Here is a 19,180-nt window from a genome sequence, read left to right on the forward strand (position 1 = left end):
CCTTTTACCTCCCTGAGGAGATGCTTGATAACCCAGGGCCTATTTTCTACTTTTGAAGTATGCACATCTTATTTTTTTTTTAGATTTTATTTATTTATTTATTTGACAGAGAGAGAGAGACAGAGAGAGAGGGAACACAAGCAGGGGGAGTGGGAGAGGGAGAAGCAGGCTTCCCGCCGAGCCAGGAGCCTGATGTGGGACTCGATCCCGGGACTCCAGGATCATGACCTGAGCCGAAGGCAGTTGCTTAACCAACTGAGCCACCCAGGCGCCCGAAGTATGCACATCTTATAAACATGGCTGCTGGGGTGGGGAAAAAAGCCACAGTGATCTGATGATCAGGTTCTAGTGTTTAGAACAGTGACACAGGAGCACCTGGGTGGCTCGGTCGGTTAAGCGTCTGCCTTCAGCTCGGGTCATGATCGTGAGCTCAGGGTCTTGGGATTGAGCCCGGAGTCAGGCTCCCTGCTCTGCAGGGGGTCTGCTTCTCCCTCTCCCTCTTCCTCCGCTACCCCTGCTCCCCGCTCATGTGCACTCTCTCCCTCTCTCTCAAATGAATAAATAAAATCTTTTTAAAAAAACACAGCAGTGACATACTTAACAGCTGGAGGTAGGGGCATGCGTGAAAGTTGTTCAGATTTTAAAAGGCTACATGCATTGTGCATACTTTATTAATTAGTTCATTCATTTATTCATTGGGTACCTGCTATGTGCAAGACACTGTCCTGGGTGCGGGAGGAAGGCCTCCTTGGAGACTAACACTGCTCCTGACACCTGACAGTCCAGAGGCTGGCTTGCTGGATGCCAGTGCAGTGGGACGTAGGGGCGCGTTTTCCACAGCCATGCGATGACCACACAGTGTGATTGTACCAGATGCTGTGGGAGGCAGAAAAAGGAAAACGTGGTCCCCGCACAAGAAAGAGCTCAGGTCTTTGGGACAGAAGGTCTGGGCCTGAATCCATCGCTGCCCCCAAGCCAGGTGAGACGTTGGGGGAAACCACTGGCCCATCAAGCATTGACACATCTCTAAAAGGGAGAAGTTAGGGGCTGCGAGGCTCTGAGCAGACCAGATGGTACAAAGAAAGCCTCCTGCACATGCCATGGCACGGCGCAACCACATTTGAAAAACTTAAAATGCAGTTGTTGGGACAAAACCCATCAATAGAACAACCACTGCCGGAGATCCTGCGTGGAGCTGCGTAAGGCAGACTGTCCTGAAATCCAGAGCAGGCAGGTGCTGAGCCTGAAGAAGGAACAGGGTTTTTGTAGCTGAAGGGAGATCGTTTTTTCCTGGAGCAAGAAAATGTTGAAAGTCGAGGTTGTAATAACAGGGTGAGGATCGAAGCTTCTCTTGCTGGGTATAAGGGTTCCCTTCCTCTTGGTGGCCTGGTAGAATGTTTTAATGGCAGTAAGATGAATGTGAGCATAAGGTATGGAGTTTGAGGAGCATCCCAGTGTTTAGAGTTGCCTACGAGGTAGTGACAAGACTGGAGAAATTTCTCCGGAAATGTAAGAAGACTCCCCTAGGTTTTAGGAGGTTAATTTCTTGGCTTCAGTCAGTGTAGATAGTTTTAGGTAAGTATCATGTGTCAGGAATGGCAAGTAGGTTTTATTTTATGTCTATACAGATTGTCAGTGACTATGGGAGTGTGGTGTTGAGGAGGATTTTGAGGCTAGATTTTGGCTTATAGAAAAAAGGCAGTGGTAGATAACCTTGTGTTTATGTGTTTGGGGCTTACGCTCCATATAGGAAACTACAGGACAAATGTCATGGATCTCTCGGGTTAAGGTCTTTTCCGTGTGCCTGGCAACATAAAGACATTCATTTATTCTCACAGCATTTATTTACTGAATTTCCACTAAGGACACAGCACTGTACTTTAGATTCTCAGCTGTTGTCTGGGTTTTTAATTAGTTAATTATTTCAGGATGTTGGTGGTTAATGCTGTTTGGTTAACCAGTGGGGTTTTTAGCCTCTGCCTCATATTTAAAAACACCTTATGATCAAAGTTAACTTTCTTTTTTTTTATTTTTAATTTAAATTCTTTATTTATTTATTTTTAGACAGAGAGTGGGAGGAGGGGCAGAGGGAGAGGGAGAGAGAGGAGGGAAAGAAAATCTTGGCGTGGAGCCCAACACGGGGCTCCATCTCACAACCCTGAGATCGTGACCTGAGCTAAAATCAAGAGTCAGATGCTTAACCGATTGAGCCATCCAGGTGCCCCAAGAAGTTAGCTTTCTTGTGGCCATAAGCGCCATATTAAATTTTTTTCACTTACTATTGTTATCTCCTTTAGCCTGCAATTTATGATTTAAATTCTCAATTACCTTATGCAGTAATCATCAGTAATCTGACTTCAGAGAGAGGGAAACACTCAGAGATGTTAAAGAAACTGTCCAGAGCCAGGATTTGACTTGAGTTGAATATCAGACACATTCCCCACCCCTGCACCTGGGTGCTGGCCTCCATTACTTGTCCTCACAATCGCAGACTTCCATCTCTTAGCCCTGCATTGGTGGGAGAACTTTTTAGAAATCGTTTCAGGGTCAAGAGGTGAAAAAGGATGAATAATATATCTTCAACATTGTTTGGACATGAATTCTGTATTTTTTTTCAGAGACCATGTAGAATATAAAATGTCAGTCGCCGAATTTTAGAATTAAAGTTGGGAAGAAAAGGGGCGCCTGGGTGGCTCAGTCGGTTAAGCGGCTGCCTTCGGCTCAGGTCATGATCCCAGGGTCCTGGGATCGAGCCCCGCATCGGGCTCCCTGCTCTGCGGGGAGCCTGCTTCTCCCTCTCCCTCTGCTGCTCCCCTGCTTGTGCTCACTGTCTGTCAAATAAATAAATAAATAAATAAATAAATAAATAAATGAAATCTTAAAAAAAAAGCTAGGAAGAAAAGAACATTATAAATTTATTGGTAACACACATGCTAACCAGGTAAGGCAAGAGGAGTGGGATCAAAATGGACAAAAATGGAACAGAGACGGATGTAGTGGGACCATCCATGGGGATCATCCATGGCAGACTTCCAGAGGAGACGTGGGGGCCCCTGGAAAGCCAGCTTGGCATCTGTGCTCCAGTCTGAGTGTGGTCAGATTGGTTAGTCCTAGATCCTTAGACTCCTGGTTGATTCTCCAAAGCATCCATCCTTTGCATAAAAGGAGACTTTCTACAGGCTTTTTCCTCCCCCTTCTGTTTATCCATTTTACTTTTTGTGTGAGGTGGGTGGGTTTAGGGGGAAGACGCAGCACTCAATATTAAAAATTTAATTTTTTGCCCCCAAATGGAAAACTTTTGGTCGTCATTGTCATTTAAGATGCTGGTTGTCATTCTCATCTTACTCAAACCGTACTGAACTGTGTAGGTTAGCCAGCAAGCTCTGCTGTCATTTTCTAACCTCAGAGCTTAGTTTTGGAATTGTTTTCCCAGGGAGTTCCCAAGGCTTGACTATGTGAAGACATTTCCTTTGAAATCTTAAAAGTTTGTTCAGTTTCCTATGTTGGCACCACAGAACTGATAGGTAGACAGGAAGGAAGAAAAGAAAGAATGTAAAGCTTAGTTTAGGTAAGACTGCCTGTCTCTGTCATGTTTGGGAATATGCACATTTAAAAACCAGTATGCATTTTGCTACTCTTTGGCTTTTCACACTCTGATTTTTCACTTTCATCTAGTTGAAGTTCTACTACGGATATTACCCCCAAAATTCAGTCTTCCCACCTGTCCTACAAGCAAGTCTTAGGAGTGAACATTTTGTCCACTCTTTAGAAGTGTTGGTTTGTGTATCATCAGACTGGTAGTAGCTTCCCTCTGAGCGGGACAGCCATTCAGGGGAAATGACTTTTTAGTTTGGGACTCACTTCTTATTTCCTGGAATGAAGCTCAAGACCTCTGAGGAGGCTCATTAGCTCCCTACCCCTGTTTTAGATGCTCTTTTAAATGACTTGTACGATAAAACAGGAGTTACTTATTCCAAGCAAACATACACAGAATCCCTCTCCCATGCCAGGTGCCTTGCTGGGTGATTGGGCCAGCCTGGCCTGGCTCGTGGGGACTGTTAGCCTCAGGAGGGAGGGCAAGCCATGGCGGAGACGTTTCCGAATGCCTGACTCTGTTTCCACGGTAGTTGGCAGGGCCTTTGGAGGGGCTGGTGCATAGGCTTCCAGGTCTTAGGGGTGCCACAGGGAATTAGAGTGATGAGGTGGGGATGTGTGGCCCAGCATTGTGACTAATCTCTGTGCCCAGCTCATAACATGTGATGTCCCAGAGAGAGGAACTGTTTCTGTCTGGCATATGTTCATCGTTCTTTCAAGTGCTAAGCTCTTTGTTCTTACTCAGAAACACGCTCATTGATCTCGCTAACTAGAGCAATTATCATCATTTAGTAGTCTTTTCCAAAAGCATTATTTCCACTCCAAAACACCACTTTTATTTCCCAAGTGCCGCAACGTTACATCCTGGCAATTGGTCTGCACTTATTGCCAAATTATGTAAGTTCTTGGTTGGGCTTAGTCCCCAACTGAGCAAGTGTGTTCTGTGGAGTGTATTAAGGATGGTGGTGTGGCCTGGTGTCTGAAAATGAACAGCTGTCCTTAAATTCATTCATTAATTCAGTGTTTACACTGTGATTGGGAAGGAAATCCACATTTGTTTAAAACACCAGTGCCCAGCTGAGAAATGTCATTCTGCAAAAATACTGGATTGAGGTTTGTTGTCAAGGAAATGTGTATTGTGGACATTTCATGAAATTCAAATATGCGGATTAATTTGCTAACAGGGAGCTAAGACTATAATAAACCGAGGTGGCCTTATTCAAAGATTGAAATGTAATTAGTGTTGACTATAGTAGCAGCAGCTAATGAAAAGGGCTGTAAAACCCTAGAAAAGAATTTTATTAATAAATATTAAGGAGAAATATTTTCATAGAAAACTCAGAGTCAGCGCAGAAGAGATTATTGGTGAGTAAAATGTGACCCCATTTAGCAAATATCATAAACAAAGCATTGCAGTGAACACATTTGTTTGTTCAGAAACTCTTCTGTTAAAAAAGTATTTGTTATAAACTTTAATGAGTGCAAACACTTCTAGAGATCCAGAATAACACAAGCCAGTGTGGATTGGGACACACCCAGGCATTCTGGTCTTGGCCTCTGTGCATTGCTTCCTCGGTCTAAGACACGCTTGCTGTTCTTGGTCTAGTACTGAAGTATTTTATAAATATTATTAGCCTTGTCAAGCTAGATCAGTTTACAAGCAGGGGAGTTATCCCTTTTCAAAATCCCACTGAAAAGATAGTAAAGGCGCAAAAATGTTTCAAGCTACAAAGACAAAGAATGTCAGACCTCGTGGAGGAGAGCTTGCTCACAAATGGAAGAGAGACCATTGAACTGGTGGTGGTGGAGAAACGAGGTGACTTCCCTGCAGAGCTGCTGGGAGGCTCAGAGATGGAAGGCATCAGTTGGTTGCCGTAGGAGGCGGGGATGAGGGCCTGAAACCTAGGGAATTATGTGAGTGCCTTGAACAGCTAGCCCTCCAGGGCCCTCTCTACACCCTGGTATCTAGACACCCATCTGTGTCTGCTCCCCTCCCCACTGGAGGAGGTCAATCAGCAGACTGGAGGTCTGTTCCCTGGAGAAATTGAACTGGAGTATCTTGGAAGGAGGTATGGATGGCTGAAAACAGGGGGATTGAATGAGAGCTGGGACCTCCATGCCCTTCCCCTGCCCTGTCCCATAATGCCAGCAGCCAGGCTTGTGCAGCCCCAGCAATGGATTGGAAGATTCTTTCCTTGAGAAATCAAACCAATCCAGAAAAAAATGCCCCAGATACTGAAATGTGCATGTCCCTCATTGGAAATCTTGGTACACCCCCATTCCTTGAAGCTCGTCAGCTAATAACTCCTCTTCCCACTTGCAGAGGCTCCAATCTGCTTTTAGTACTTTACTGTTAAATAGGATCAGGCAGCCAAGGATCTGAGTCCTCTTAGGAAGGGCTTCAACAGGAAAGAAAGGACCAAAACAAACCAGCAAAGAGATACCTTACAGAAGATGGAGATACTGCAGAAAGCAGAAAAAAACATTTTCTTTTGAAAATTATAGTCAGTATCTTCAGAGAGAGAGAGAGAAGCTATTTCATGTCTAAAATGAGAATAGCATTTATGAAACAGGACCAATTAGAGAACAAGAAGGAGATAATGGGGATTACAAATTAAATACTTGAGTTTTAAAAGAAGTTGAGGATGTAGCTCTCAAAAAGTAAAACGAAAAGGACAGAGTTGAAAAGTAGATGAGGAAAAAAATCCAAAAAATTGAAACTCAGTCTAAAAGATGCAACATTACTAATATCTTAGATGCAAAAACCAAAACCAAAATAAAATGGTTCTTTGAACATTATCACAGAAATAATACCAAAACATTTCATGGAACTAATGACATGAATTTCCAAATTGAAGAAGTATATTAAGTGCCCATGTTTTATAAAACCCTCACTCAGATACATCATGGTGAAATTTCAGCCACAGTAGGGACAAAGAAAAGGTCCTAAAAACTGTCAGAGAAAAGTACACAGGACACACACAGAGGAAAGGGTGTCTTAATAGAAGATTTCTTAACGGCATCCCTGGAAGCTACAAGGTAATGGAGTAATACTTTAAAAAATCAGAGGGAGGGGCACCTGGGTGGCTCAGTCATTAAGCGTCTGCCTTCTGCTCAGGTCATGGTCCCAGGGTCCTGGGATCGAGCCCCGCATCGGGCTCCCTGCTCCGTGGGAAGCCTGCTTCTCCCTCTCCCACTCCCCCTGCTTGTGTTCCCTCTCTCGCTGTATCTCTCTCTGTCAAATGAATAAATAAAATCTTTGGGGGAAAAAAAATTAAAAAAGAAAAAATCAGAGGGAAAATTATTTCTAACCTGGATTCTAAATCCAGCTAGACTATCAATCCAAAGTAAGCATAGAATAAAGACATTTTTCAAAACACAAGGACTCAAAAAGTTTACTCCCTTGGACCTCTTAAAAAGCTACCGGAGGGCACCTGGGTGACTCAGTCAGTTAAGCATCTGCCTTTGGCTCAGGTCCTGGAATTGAGTCCCACATAGGGCTGTGTGCTCGGTGGGGAGCCTGCTTCTCCCTCTCCCGCTCCCCCTGCTTGTGCTTGCTCTCTCTCTCTCTCTCTGTCAAATAAATAAATAAAATCTTAAAAAGAAAAAAAAGCTACTGGAGGTGAGCTCCCTCAGACCAATTGGGTAAACTAAGAAAGAGGAAACCTAGGAAACAATATGCAAGGGAGAGAGCAACCAGACCCTAATATAAGGCGGGAGGATGGAAGGCTGCAGAAGGGAGGGCACCAGGAGAAAAGATCACCACGTTATCTGATAGTTTGGTTATTTTGAAATTAGTGCTTGGTCAGCATCTAACATGGGATGTCGCTGACGAAAGGATTTAAGGATAGGTAGGTGTATCAGAAAGAAGACAAGTGAGAATAGCAATCAGATATTAACCCTAGAAAAGTTAAAGTTTTATAAGGAAAGATGGCCAGAGTCTACAGTTCGGCTCTTTAATGAATAAATATTTAAATAGTCATAACAATATATATCAAAATAATATATAAATAACGTATAATCATAATATAGATAATATTATTGAGAAGCTAACAGAAGGAGAAATTTGCATGTATGGTGTGTCATCTCCCATATGTAAAACTGGTAAGTTAGGCAGTTGCAGCTAGGCATGTTACTGGGCACCATGGAGGTGAGTATCAGAGAAATAGCTAAAATTTGCAATTGGGTGGAGAAGGGAAGCTGGAGAGTCCACGTTTTCCTTATATCTTGTTTTACTTCGATTAAAAATGAAATTGCCTAATACTGTTAGGATACATCTGAAAATACAAGTAGGCATCATGAAATCATTGGGGTTGGTGAGTTAATAATGGATTTGCAGATGAATGTCCTTCTCTAAGTTGTTCCCGTTTGTGAAATTGGGGGTGATGACGTCTAACATGTTCTACATTTAGAAGAATAATCACCAAGCAGAAGTGACAACACTAGGCTGGTCGGAGACAGATGTCACCAGGCAGACCCAAGACAAATTGGAAAGACAAAATACGTCAGGATGCACTATAGCTGAATAAATAAATTGGTAAAGTCGTATGGATATATTTTGAATGCCATGCCTTAAAAAAGAGACTACGCCCATTACCCTTTAAATGTTGACAAAAATTATCCATACATTTGCCCACAAAGGAAACCTCAATACATTTTAAAAGGAAGGAATAATAGAAACTTAATTTTTTGACTACAGTACATGTAGAAATCCACAACATACAGAAATAAGGACCCTCCCAGCCAAAACAACACAACAGCAAACATACTGGATATGAAAAGACTTTCTCGAAAACAACTCATGGGTCAAAGCAAATATCAAATCCATAGATTGAGACTATGTAGGAAATCATGATAGAAACATTACTGTGGTAGAAATTACTGGCTGCCTTCCCAGCGTTAACAGGACATTGATTTTGTTGAGAGTGTCAATGACCAGCTAAACATTCCTGTTTCTCAATCCGTCCTTGTAGATGGGGGTGGCCATATGATTAAGTTCTCACCAATGAGATAGATGTAAAATAATAGTGGTGGGTGGGACTTTCAGGAAAGCTCCTTAAAAAGGTTGACTCAGCTGACCTACTAAACCTTTGGCATATGTGATGCTGGGTTAACCATTTGGTAATCCTAGGGTGACTAATACATGCTAAAAGTAGATGAGTGGAAAGATAAAAGAGGTATTCCTCAGAAATATACTGCCATCCATTCTGGCCTTGGACTTCCTGCCTCTGGGGGAAAAAAAAAATCCTAACTCTAAAGTTGCTATTTTGGGTCTCTTTGTTAGTAGGAGCCAACACAGTTCCTAACTGACAGTCAGATATCACAACTCATGGGATGTAATTAAAGAATAAAAATAGGGTGCCTGGGTGGCTCAGTTGGTTAAGCAACTGCCTTCAGCTCAGGTCTTGATCCTGGAGTCCCGGGATCAAGTCCCACATCAGGCTCCTTGCTCAGCAGGGAGTCTGCTTCTCCCTCTGACCCTTCCCCCTCTCATGCTCTCTCTCTCTCAAATAAATAAATAAAATCTTAAAAAAAAAAAAGAATAAAAAACAAATGAAGCATGCAAGTCAAGAAATTGGATACTGAACAACAAAACAAAGGAGAGCAGAAGGAAATAATAAAGATCAAGCTAGAACTCAATAAGAAAATTAAAAAAGAGAAATGATTGCGAAATCTTGAGCTACTCTTTAGGAGAACAGTTATTTTTAAAAAATATATATAGATACACATTTTACTTGCTCAGTCAAGAATTAGGTGAAGAAGCACAAATAAACACAACTGGATAATGAGAAATTATAAAGGAGATGAAATGATGTACATTTTGTAAAACTCTATGCAAATAAACTTGAAAATGTGGATCAGATAGATGATTTTCTTGGAAAATGTGCACTGACTCCAGAATAGAATGAAAACTGAAAAAGGCCCCTAGCAGTGAAAGAAATGAGACAGCTGTTATGTGTGACCACTTGTTACTGCTCTTCCTGGGGCTTCTTTGCTGTTGGGGTTCTCTAGAGGGGGTGGAAGTGAATTTCTGGTGGGAGGCCTCAGAGTGTGGGGTGGGTTGGGCGTCCTGCCTGGTGATCTGTGTTCTGTCTCTGACAACGGTGGCCATGCCCCAGAAAGGTGATGGCACTGATTCTTGGCATTCGGACACATCCCAAAATAAGGGGCCCCAATTCTTTAGTTTTTTGTAACATTTTTCAGATCCATGTGTTACTGGAACCTTTTTGGTAAGAAAAAAATGATGAAAAATTATTTTTAATCATTTGCTCTCATTGGCAGTCTCAGGAACAAAATAAAACAATGTTCTGCACATCATATACAAATAAATAGAAAGATTTCAAAGCAAGATTGTGCATAAAAAAGGTTGAAAGTGCTATTCCAACAGGAAGATCAGTAGTACAGGAGAAAAGAGAAAATGGTGAACATCAGAGTGCCTTCGGTCTTAATCGTTTCATGGAAAAGTACCTTGTTCTCAAATTCTAGTAACTGGAACATCCTATTGGTTAAAAATAAATAGCATAAGTTGTGAGGAAACCAACTAAGGAAAAAAAAAAAGCAACCAGAATGGCCCGTCAGCTAGAAACAGAATAAGGAGGTTATGCCAAAGGTGTCAGGTTCTTATGCCTGTCGTCCCCCAGAGGCCACGGTTCAAGCCCGGTGTTGACAAAACCATGGTCACGGAGGGCATCCAGAAAGGCCTGTTTGGATGAGCATTTGGTTGAAGTGTCCTTGCTGGTTAAAGTGTTGTGTTTTCTTGGAACTTTCCCCTCATCATCTTCATTTAAACAGATGTAATTCTCTGGGCACCTGAGTGGCTCAGTCGTTAAGCGTCTGCCTTTGACTCAGGTCATGATCCCAGGGTCCTGGGATCGAGCCCCGCATCGGGCTCCGTGCTCTGCAGGAAGCCTGCTTCTCCCTCTCCCACGCCCTCTGCTTGTGTTCCCTCTTTCGCTGTGTCTCTCTCTGTCAAATAAATAAATAAAATCTTTAAAAAAAACAAAAAACAGATGTAATTCTAACCTAATGTCCTCTTTTTACCCCATCTTTCCCTGGTAGCGGGAACAGTGAACCATGGAGCTGTATTTCGGTGAATATCAACATGTGCAGCAAGAATATGGCGTCCATCTGAGACTCGCAAGTGATGATAGCAAAAAATCAAGGAATTCCCAACACTCTAAGGCAGGCTCCTATGGTGTCAGTATCCGGGTGCAGGGAATTGATGGCCACCCCTACATAGTCCTGAATAACACGGAGCGGTGTCTGACAGGCACATCTTTTCCTGAAAATGGGCCACCATTTCCATCTCCAATGATAAATAACCTGCCCCTGCATTCCAGCAATGGGTCTGTGCTGGAGGAGAGCAGCGCAGAAGAATTGCAGCTCCCAGAAAATCCTTATGCCCAACCCAGCCCAGTAAGAAACCTGAAACAATCCTCTCTCTTTGAGGGCAAGAATGGGGTTCTAGAATGCAAAGAGGGGCCAGTGAAACCATCCCACATGTTGAACTTTCAGAGGCATCCAGAGCTTTTGCAGCCCTACGACCCTGAAAAGAATGAATTGAACTTGCAAAATCATCAGCCTCCTGAGACTAATTGGCTAAACACTTTAACAGAAGAAGGTTCCAACAATAAGAAGGCTTGGACTTGCTTCCCCAAACCTGGTAGCTCCCAGCCTACCAGCCCTCCTTTGGAAGATGTGGGCAAATCCAGCGTGACGGCCATTCGTTTGTGCAGCTCTGTGGTCATCGATGACCCCAAGAAGCAGACCTCAGTGTGCGTAAATGTTCAGAGCTGCGCCAAGGAGGGGCTGGTGGAGGAGGCCCTTTCCCCTAGTGGGAGGTCCCTGATGGCCCACAGCCCACACACCCATCCCGAAACCAAGAAAGCCAGGCCGGATGTGCTTCCCTTCCGGCGACAGGATTCAGCGGGACCTGTGCTGGATGGGGCTCGGTCCCGGAGGTCCTCTTCCTCATCGGCAACCCCCACTTCGGCCAACTCTTTGTACAGATTTTTACTTGATGATCAGGAATGTGCCATCCATGCCGACAATGTAAATCGTCATGAAAACAGACGGTATATCCCCTTCTTGCCAGGAACTGGGCGGGATATTGATACAGGATCAATTCCTGGTGTGGATCAATTGATTGAAAAGTTTGACCAAAAACCCGGGCTTCAGAGGAGAGGAAGGTCTGGGAAGCGAAACAGAATCAACCCGGAAGACAGGAAGCGGTCCAGAAGCGTGGATAGTGCCTTTCCTTTTGGTCTCCAGGGGAACGCCGAGTACCTAAACGAATTTAGCCGGAACCTGGGCAAGTCCAGCGAACACCTCCTCCGCCCGTCGCAGGTGTGCCCGCAGAGGTCAACTGCTCAGGAGCACCGGGGGAGACAGAGCGTGGGCCGGGCCTTCGCCAAGCTGCAGGGGGCCCACCTCAGGCCTCCCCAGCAGAGCAAGGATGGGAAAGTTCCAGAAAACACAGGTGGTCGGCAGAGTACAAACACGCACGCATCTTCCCTCCCAGCACAGAATAAAAAGGAGGAGGAAATCAAAACAGCCACTGCGACACTGATGTTACAGAATCGGGCGCTAGCAACTTCGCCTGACTCCGGTGGCAAGAAGATTTCTGTGAAGACATTTACTTCCGGTACTCAGGTAATGCTCAGGTGGGCCTGAGGTAATGCTCAGGGAATGCTAGCTGTAGGAGGCTACAGGAATGCAGACCCTCTGTCTTGAATCACTAACTGCATATTTGATTTGTGTCAGTTTTCCCCTACAGAGTTTTCAACTTACTGCCAATTGTGTGGTTTTCCAAGTTAACTCAGGTACAGCTAGAATCCCATTGTGGTCTTGTCTGTCAAGTGACCTGACACTATATGCTTGATTTCTCTGTGTGTGTGTGACATCTGAAGGTGTGCAGAATTTGTTTCCACACAGAGGTTCAGTGCTTAGGTTGTGTAGATATATTGACTTTTCTCATGACATTGAGTGACTGGGTTAATATCTGGCCTGAGAAATTAGGTTAATTTTAATTTAGGTGAATCCTAGAGTGACAGAATTTACTTAAGTGGTATATTTAGTGTTTTGGTAGTACCAATAAAGAATAATGATAGTGGTAAAAATGATGATAAGGTTGGTAAGTGTCAGGCACTATTTGTTATAGATTCTAGGATTGCCCCAACCCTATGAAGGTAGGTACTATTAATCTCCATTTACAGGTGAGAAAATTGAGGTGAGGCAAAGTGAAGTAAGTTGCCCAAGGTTACAGAGCTACTAAGTGGTGGAGCCAGTTGTAATGAGGATCCTTACCTGAGGAATTGTTTTTGGAAAGTAGGAATGTGTTTGGAAGCTTCTGCATCAGGGTTTTGCCTTCTTCCTGGAAACTTCATCCTGTGGTCTAATAACAGGCTTTATGTTCCAGGCCACACCGGATCTGTTGAAAGGCCAGCAAGAGCTTACTCAACAAACCAATGAGGAGACGGCCAAGCAGATACTTTACAATTACCTCAAAGAGGGGTTAGTGATTTTCCTTAAAGGAGCAAAGTCTTGTCCTTTCGGGGGGCAGGGGGGCTCTTAATTTCCTTTTCTGAGACCTTGTGTTTTCCCCTCCCTTCCTGCCCTTGTGCGAACTCTTTGAGGCTTAGGAGTCAATGGCTGAAGTTTGCATAACAGTATTTGAGTTGTGGGTCGTGGGTGTGAAGAGCAGGGGGAAAATGAATTTATATATATAATTTATTTTTTTTTAAGTAATCTCTGCATCCAATGTGGGACTTGAACTCACGACCTCAAGATCAAGAGTCATGCTCTTCCGACTGGGCCAGCCACGGGCCCCTATTTTTCAAATGACTCCTTATTATTTAAAAAGAAGTTCAAAGATGGGAAGAATGTCTACTCTTCAGTTTTGACTTGAGTCTGCCACCTTGAGTTCTTCATGCATATAGTAGTAATCAATCGTCCCCTTATTAGCCTTTATTAAATAAAACCCCTTTATTAAATAAAACCACTTCTTCCCCTCCCTGGAGTTGACATTGGCCAGGAGCCCCTGCTCCCATGATTTTTAAAGCATGTATGAGTCATTTAAAAGCACTGCTTTTCACATACTTATCTTGGAGGTTGAGTTTGAGTAATCTGGTTTTCAGTCCTTGCTTAGATATTAGGTCAGGAATTTGCACTTTCTGTTTCCATTGTCTCATCAGAAAGGATTAAAAAGGAAAAAAAGCTTTACAACCTGACGTGACTGCAAGTCACTTGGCAAGTACTCATTGGTATCAAAACGCTTCATATTTTTGCATCGTACCTTACAATTAAAGAGCTGACAAAATAGGTTCAGAATGTAAGAGAGGGGCTCTTTTTGGCATGGGGGTGGGGTGGGGAGTAACCGAGCAGATTCTTCTAGCTAAGAACTAGTTGTTGCTGTATTTTTTTGCTCATGATGTATTGAGAGACTGGTGAAATAGACTTTAACAGGAGGTGACTATTTGAGGAAACTGATTTAAAATTTTTTTCCTAACTGCCAGGTATGTGTGATAGAAGGTGTGGTCGAAGTTAGTAAAACTCTATCTGGGGGTGCCTGGGTGGCTCAGTCGGTTAAGCGTCTGCCTTTGGCCTCAGGTCATGATCTTAGGGTCCTGGGATCGAGCCTTGAGTCGGGCTCCCTGCTCAGTGGGGAGTCTGCTTCTCCCTTCCCTCTGTGCTCTCTCTCTCACTCTCTCTCGCTTGCTTGTAAATAAATGAAATCTTTAAAAAACAAACACACAACAAACTCTATCTGATCGTTACCTGTGAAAGTGTAGACAAAGAGCTGGCGTATTGACAGTCTCCTCTTGGGCGATTTATTTTTTTAAACACAGGCTAAAAACCAGTTAAAGTCACTGTAGATCATTCTTAGCGTAAGATTTACAAGTAAAGTGTGTGGATGTGGTTTTGTGTGAGAGAGACACACAGAAGAAATTCCTTGCTGGAATGAATATAAGTCAGTTGAGTCAAACAACAAATTACTGAATTTTCATTGTATGTTTTCTCCAGGCTTAGAATGTTGGTACATCTCTTTCACATGCTTGGAAATGGGACCCCTCATTCCAAATTTAGTGTTAACATAGAACAGTTTATTTGAAGAGAAGTACACCATCCATCCTGTTCTTCTCACACTGGCTTTGCCTGCAGCCTTAATTAATTCATACCTCTTGCAGTTTATCTTCTTAAATGGCTCTGTTGTTTGTATGTTGTGGCACCTAAAGTATCTTGAGACCCATGGTTGTACCCCTCACTGTTTTTTCTGCTGCCTCTTTTTCAGAAGCACCGATAATGATGACGCAACTAAACGGAAAGTCAACCTGGTCTTTGAGAAAATCCAGACTTTAAAGTCTCGAGCAGCAGGGAGCACACAAGGAAATAATCAAGTAAATTGGAGTTCTGTATTCTGCAGAGGGCGTTTAACTTGGAATGTGGCAAACAAATTGCTCTTTCTTCAGCCAGTACATTCCTATACATTTGGTTATTGCAGTAAGTGGGAAGTTACCTGAGTAGGGAGCAGGACCTACGATGGAAGATCATGTTGTAAATATTATTGTGCACCTGCCTTTTTTTCAGCAAGGTTTTTAAAGAGATTTTATTTAAAAAATATATAACCTATAACACGATGAAACAAAAAGGGGGTGAACTTTAGAAAGAGAAAATAAGGGCGCCTGGGTGGCTCAGTTGGTTAAGCGACTGCCTTCGGCTCAGGTCTTGGTCCTGGAGTCCCAGGATCGAGTCCTGCATTGGGCTCCCTGCTCAGCAGGGAGTCTGCTTCTGCCTCTGACCCTCTCTCCCCTCGTGTTCTCTCTCTCTTTCTCTCTCTCTCTCTCTCAGATAAATAAAATCTAAAAAGAGAGAGAGAGAGAAAATAAAAATAGGAAGAACGGAATGGAATCATGGTCGGAGAACCCTAACATATCCAAGGTATCGAAGGAAGCTCTAGAACTTCAGAGAATAAGAAATAAGAGGATAAGAACAGGAGAATAAGGAATAGAGACTGGTGAAGCCAACCAGCATGGGTGGAAGAGAAAGGAAGAAGTGGAGTGGGGCCAAATTTTTTTTAAAAAAACTGCCTGTTTCATTTATTGTGCTGAATTACAGTTGGGATGTGGAGATTTTTTTGGTTGTTAAAGGAGTCATCCCATGTTTGGTGAACATCTGCTACATGCCAGACACACCTTGTGTCCTGACAGGAAGCAACATTTGAGAGGGACAACTAAAAGCTTGTTCCTCAATCCTGCACTGCCTTGAATTGGGACCCACTTCTTGCTTGTGTGTCTTCTCTTTCTCTCCCGGGGAATTCTGTGTGCAAAGGAAAGAGTATACCAGAGACCGTTCACAGGAAGTTTGCCTATAGCTTCTTTGTCACTTTGGAAACATAGGTATACAGGATGTTCTTAGGCATCAGCTCCCTCTTTTCTCTACTGTTCAGCGCTCAGCTAACCCATGACTGCTGCTATGGCATCCAGTAGAATGATCTCACACACACACGCACACACACACACACACACGAACTATTCCAATGGGGGAATCTTTAAATTATACACCTTGCTTATAGGCAGGCTTCGGGGGCTCTACATAGTTTTTAAAATTGGTGTAGGGGTTTTGTGCTAAAACTCTTAAATCCAAATTACCACTGTGACTCTTGCTTTTCACTCACCTGCATATTTTTAGGGTGAACACATCCTTTGGCCTTGATGTTAAGATTGTCATTGTGGGTCACAGACTATGGGTATCCAGACCAAACTAGGGAAGTTAGGTTAAGCCCTCTGGAATCTGGGACACTAACAGTGTCTTAAAAAAGTAAAGAAGTCTCTGGGAGAAGAAGGGAAGGCAGGATGTTCTAGGTAGAGGGACTAGCATGAACAAATACAAAGAGGTACGTGTTTGCTATGTTTAGGGGACTGGAGGTGATTTAGTGTAGCTGGAGCAGAGAGCCAGGGTGTGGAGAGGAAGTGCCAGATAGAAGGGACCTTGGAAATCACAGAAATTTCCATTTTTGGCTAACGGTGATGGGCCATCACCCATGGGCTTTGAACAGGAATGAATAGTGTGGTATTTGTAGAATTTCATTCCGTTCATTCATTCACCATGACTGCTTAATTGCCCAGACTTTTCTACTCTTGTTCTTTCCCTGTTATTTTCTGAATCTGATTATCTGTGGCCAGAGGCTTTGGAGTTTTATCTTTTTGGTGTCAGTTGAGTGATTTCCTAAGACCATACTGGAAACAGCAGAGTAGGTAGAGTTTTCGTTTGGGCGAGAACAATGTACAATTTCCCTTATTGGGTTGGATTTAGATTTCCATAATGGATTGTTCTCATTTTGCCTAAGAAAATAGGAAATCCTGTGTTTTTGTTGATGGTTGGGTTCGGTTAACTTCACAGGAGTAGGTGAGGAAGTACCTCATTCCAAGTTCATCACACACAACTCACACCTGGATTCAGGCGCGTGAGAGCCAAGATGGCTTTTTCTAGCTTTGATTCCTGTTTTTATCCCTTTTCCTCCCCTTTTGTGGTGTTCTAACCACTTTGCTGTAGGATTTTAGCCAAATCCTTTCAAGAGCATCATCCTGTTATATCCATGGAAGAAAAAAAATGAGATCGTTAATATTCATACTCAGATCAGAGTCTGTTTTCTGATAGACTCTCTAATCAGACCCCTCTTTGTTATATCTCCCTTCATTATGGAAATGTAACATCTAAAAGAAGAAAGCCAATTCAGCCAACATACATTTATTTACTACTTGTATACAGGCATATGCAGAGAGCAAGAAAATCTCAGGTTCTAGAATAATGATTCCCAGTGCAATGGAAGTTCTGTAATAGATGGATTGTACGAAGGGCCTTGGGAACACAGAAACATGGGCTTTGGTTATAACTTTAGGCAATAGAGGGATCTTCAACAAATACGTATTTTTTATCTTTTTACATTGTTTTATTGGGGTATGACATATACAGTAGATCACACAACTGTCTAGTTCATTGAGTTTTTAATATAGGTGTGTGTCCATGCACACACCACCCTGATCAAGATACAGAGCACTCTGATCACCCCCAGAAGGTTTCCGTGTGCCCCTTTCTCTAGAGGGGTTTACATTTGAATTGGGTCTTAAGATTTTGATGTTACTGCTCGCATTACATTTTGGGAGAAAGAAAATAAAGCATCTCGAACATGTACATTAGGTTATCTCTGCAATTAATTACAGGCTTCTAATTCTTCGCCTGAAGTCAGAGACCTGTTGGAACAGAAAAACAAGTTGACCACAGAAGTGGCTGAACTTCAGAGAAAGCTTCAACTAGAAGTCAAGGTATCTGATTTTTCCTTTTATGTTATTTTTTAAATTTCTGTCTTGCAAAGAATATTTTAAGCAAATCTGGGTGCTCAAGTGAAGCGAAAGCGTTTTTTCCCGCCCCAAAAGAAATATTCCTCTCATCACTGAGTAAATTCCTGTATATTTGGCTCCTGCTATCCAAAGAACTTTTTTTTTAATTTTTAATTTTTTTAAAGTAATCAAAGCCCATAGACCCAGTTTGCTTTGACAGAGTAAAACACTGTTGGATTCAGGCAGGCCAGTAGGAAACTAAATGTATATTAAATATCCAAACTGAGTAATAGAAGTAGCAGACTGAGGTTTAGCTGTCTTTGTATTTCTCTTAGAAGTATTACAACTCATTCAGTATTTAATGTTTCTAGTTGCAAACTCCCAGGCCTAGTCATATAGGTTGATTAAGTTGTTTAATAAATGAGTGCAAAGACATGGAGTCCATCAGAGTTTTGAGGTAGTCTTCTGTGGGATTGCATTAACGTTCAGTGGAGGTACTTGAAAATCACATGTATTCATCTTAGAATCAGCAGAACATGAAAGAAGAGAGAGAGAGAATGAGAGCAAGCTTGGAAGAGCTCCAGGGCCGGCATGACAGTAAAATGGAAGAGAATTCCATGCTGCAGCAGCGCCTGGAAGAGAGCGAAGGGGAGCTCCGGAAGAACCTGGAGGAGTGAGTTCTGGGCCAAGAGCCTTGGTTCCTGCATCCGATGTAGCCAGAATCTTTTTGTCTGTTTAATACTACCCAGCCTTCCAAATATTTAGAGGGGCTGCTGACCCTTCCTTTTCTCCCTCTTACCTTGTAAAATTGCGAAGCTGATGACACATGCAAGACTGGTAAGCAGAAAGGTTAATAATTTCAAATTTCATTGTATACCTTAAAGGATGCCTTGTAAAGTTTTAGCTCTGAGACTGGCTCCTGGAGCTGATAAGCGAGAAGCAGGGAATACTGAATGGTGATATCTATAGACAGAGATTTCAAGAAGCCTGGACCCAGCCTCCAAAAAGCACATGTCCTATGACTTCTGTAATCTCCCAATTTGTGAATTTTATCCTGAATGCTGCTGACCAGTGCTTATGCCTCTGTTGAGTCTGCAGAGAGGGAAGGTCAAAGCCAAGATGGCCCTGCTATTGCATCATATTAAAATCTGTGAAAAAGGGATCTGAAGCCAAAGTCTGCAAACGTGCAGTGCTATGAAGCTCTGCGGCTGTGGTGGAGGTCTTAAGAGAAGGTCTAAGCAGGAGTGAAA

The 19,180-nt window shown here is 42.9% G+C and overlaps 1 protein-coding gene across 1 annotated transcript in view; it reads left to right on the plus strand.

Moving 5' to 3' along the window:
• The first annotated feature begins 10,576 nt into the window (after positions 1 to 10,576).
• CGNL1 (cingulin like 1) overlaps positions 10,577 to 19,180 on the plus strand; it is a 99,555-nt gene continuing 90,951 nt past the window's right edge. Inside the window, exons 1-5 of the mRNA XM_021694050.2 lie at positions 10,577 to 12,238; positions 12,999 to 13,107; positions 14,885 to 14,990; positions 17,814 to 17,915; positions 18,455 to 18,603. Coding sequence (XP_021549725.1) covers positions 10,669 to 12,238; positions 12,999 to 13,107; positions 14,885 to 14,990; positions 17,814 to 17,915; positions 18,455 to 18,603 — 2,036 coding nt within the window. The 5' untranslated portion in view covers positions 10,577 to 10,668. The remainder of the gene's footprint in view (positions 12,239 to 12,998; positions 13,108 to 14,884; positions 14,991 to 17,813; positions 17,916 to 18,454; positions 18,604 to 19,180) is intronic.

The sequence above is a fragment of the Neomonachus schauinslandi genome, chromosome 9 (assembly GCF_002201575.2).
Source record: "Neomonachus schauinslandi chromosome 9, ASM220157v2, whole genome shotgun sequence".
In the NCBI taxonomy this organism is placed as follows: domain Eukaryota; kingdom Metazoa; phylum Chordata; class Mammalia; order Carnivora; family Phocidae; genus Neomonachus; species Neomonachus schauinslandi.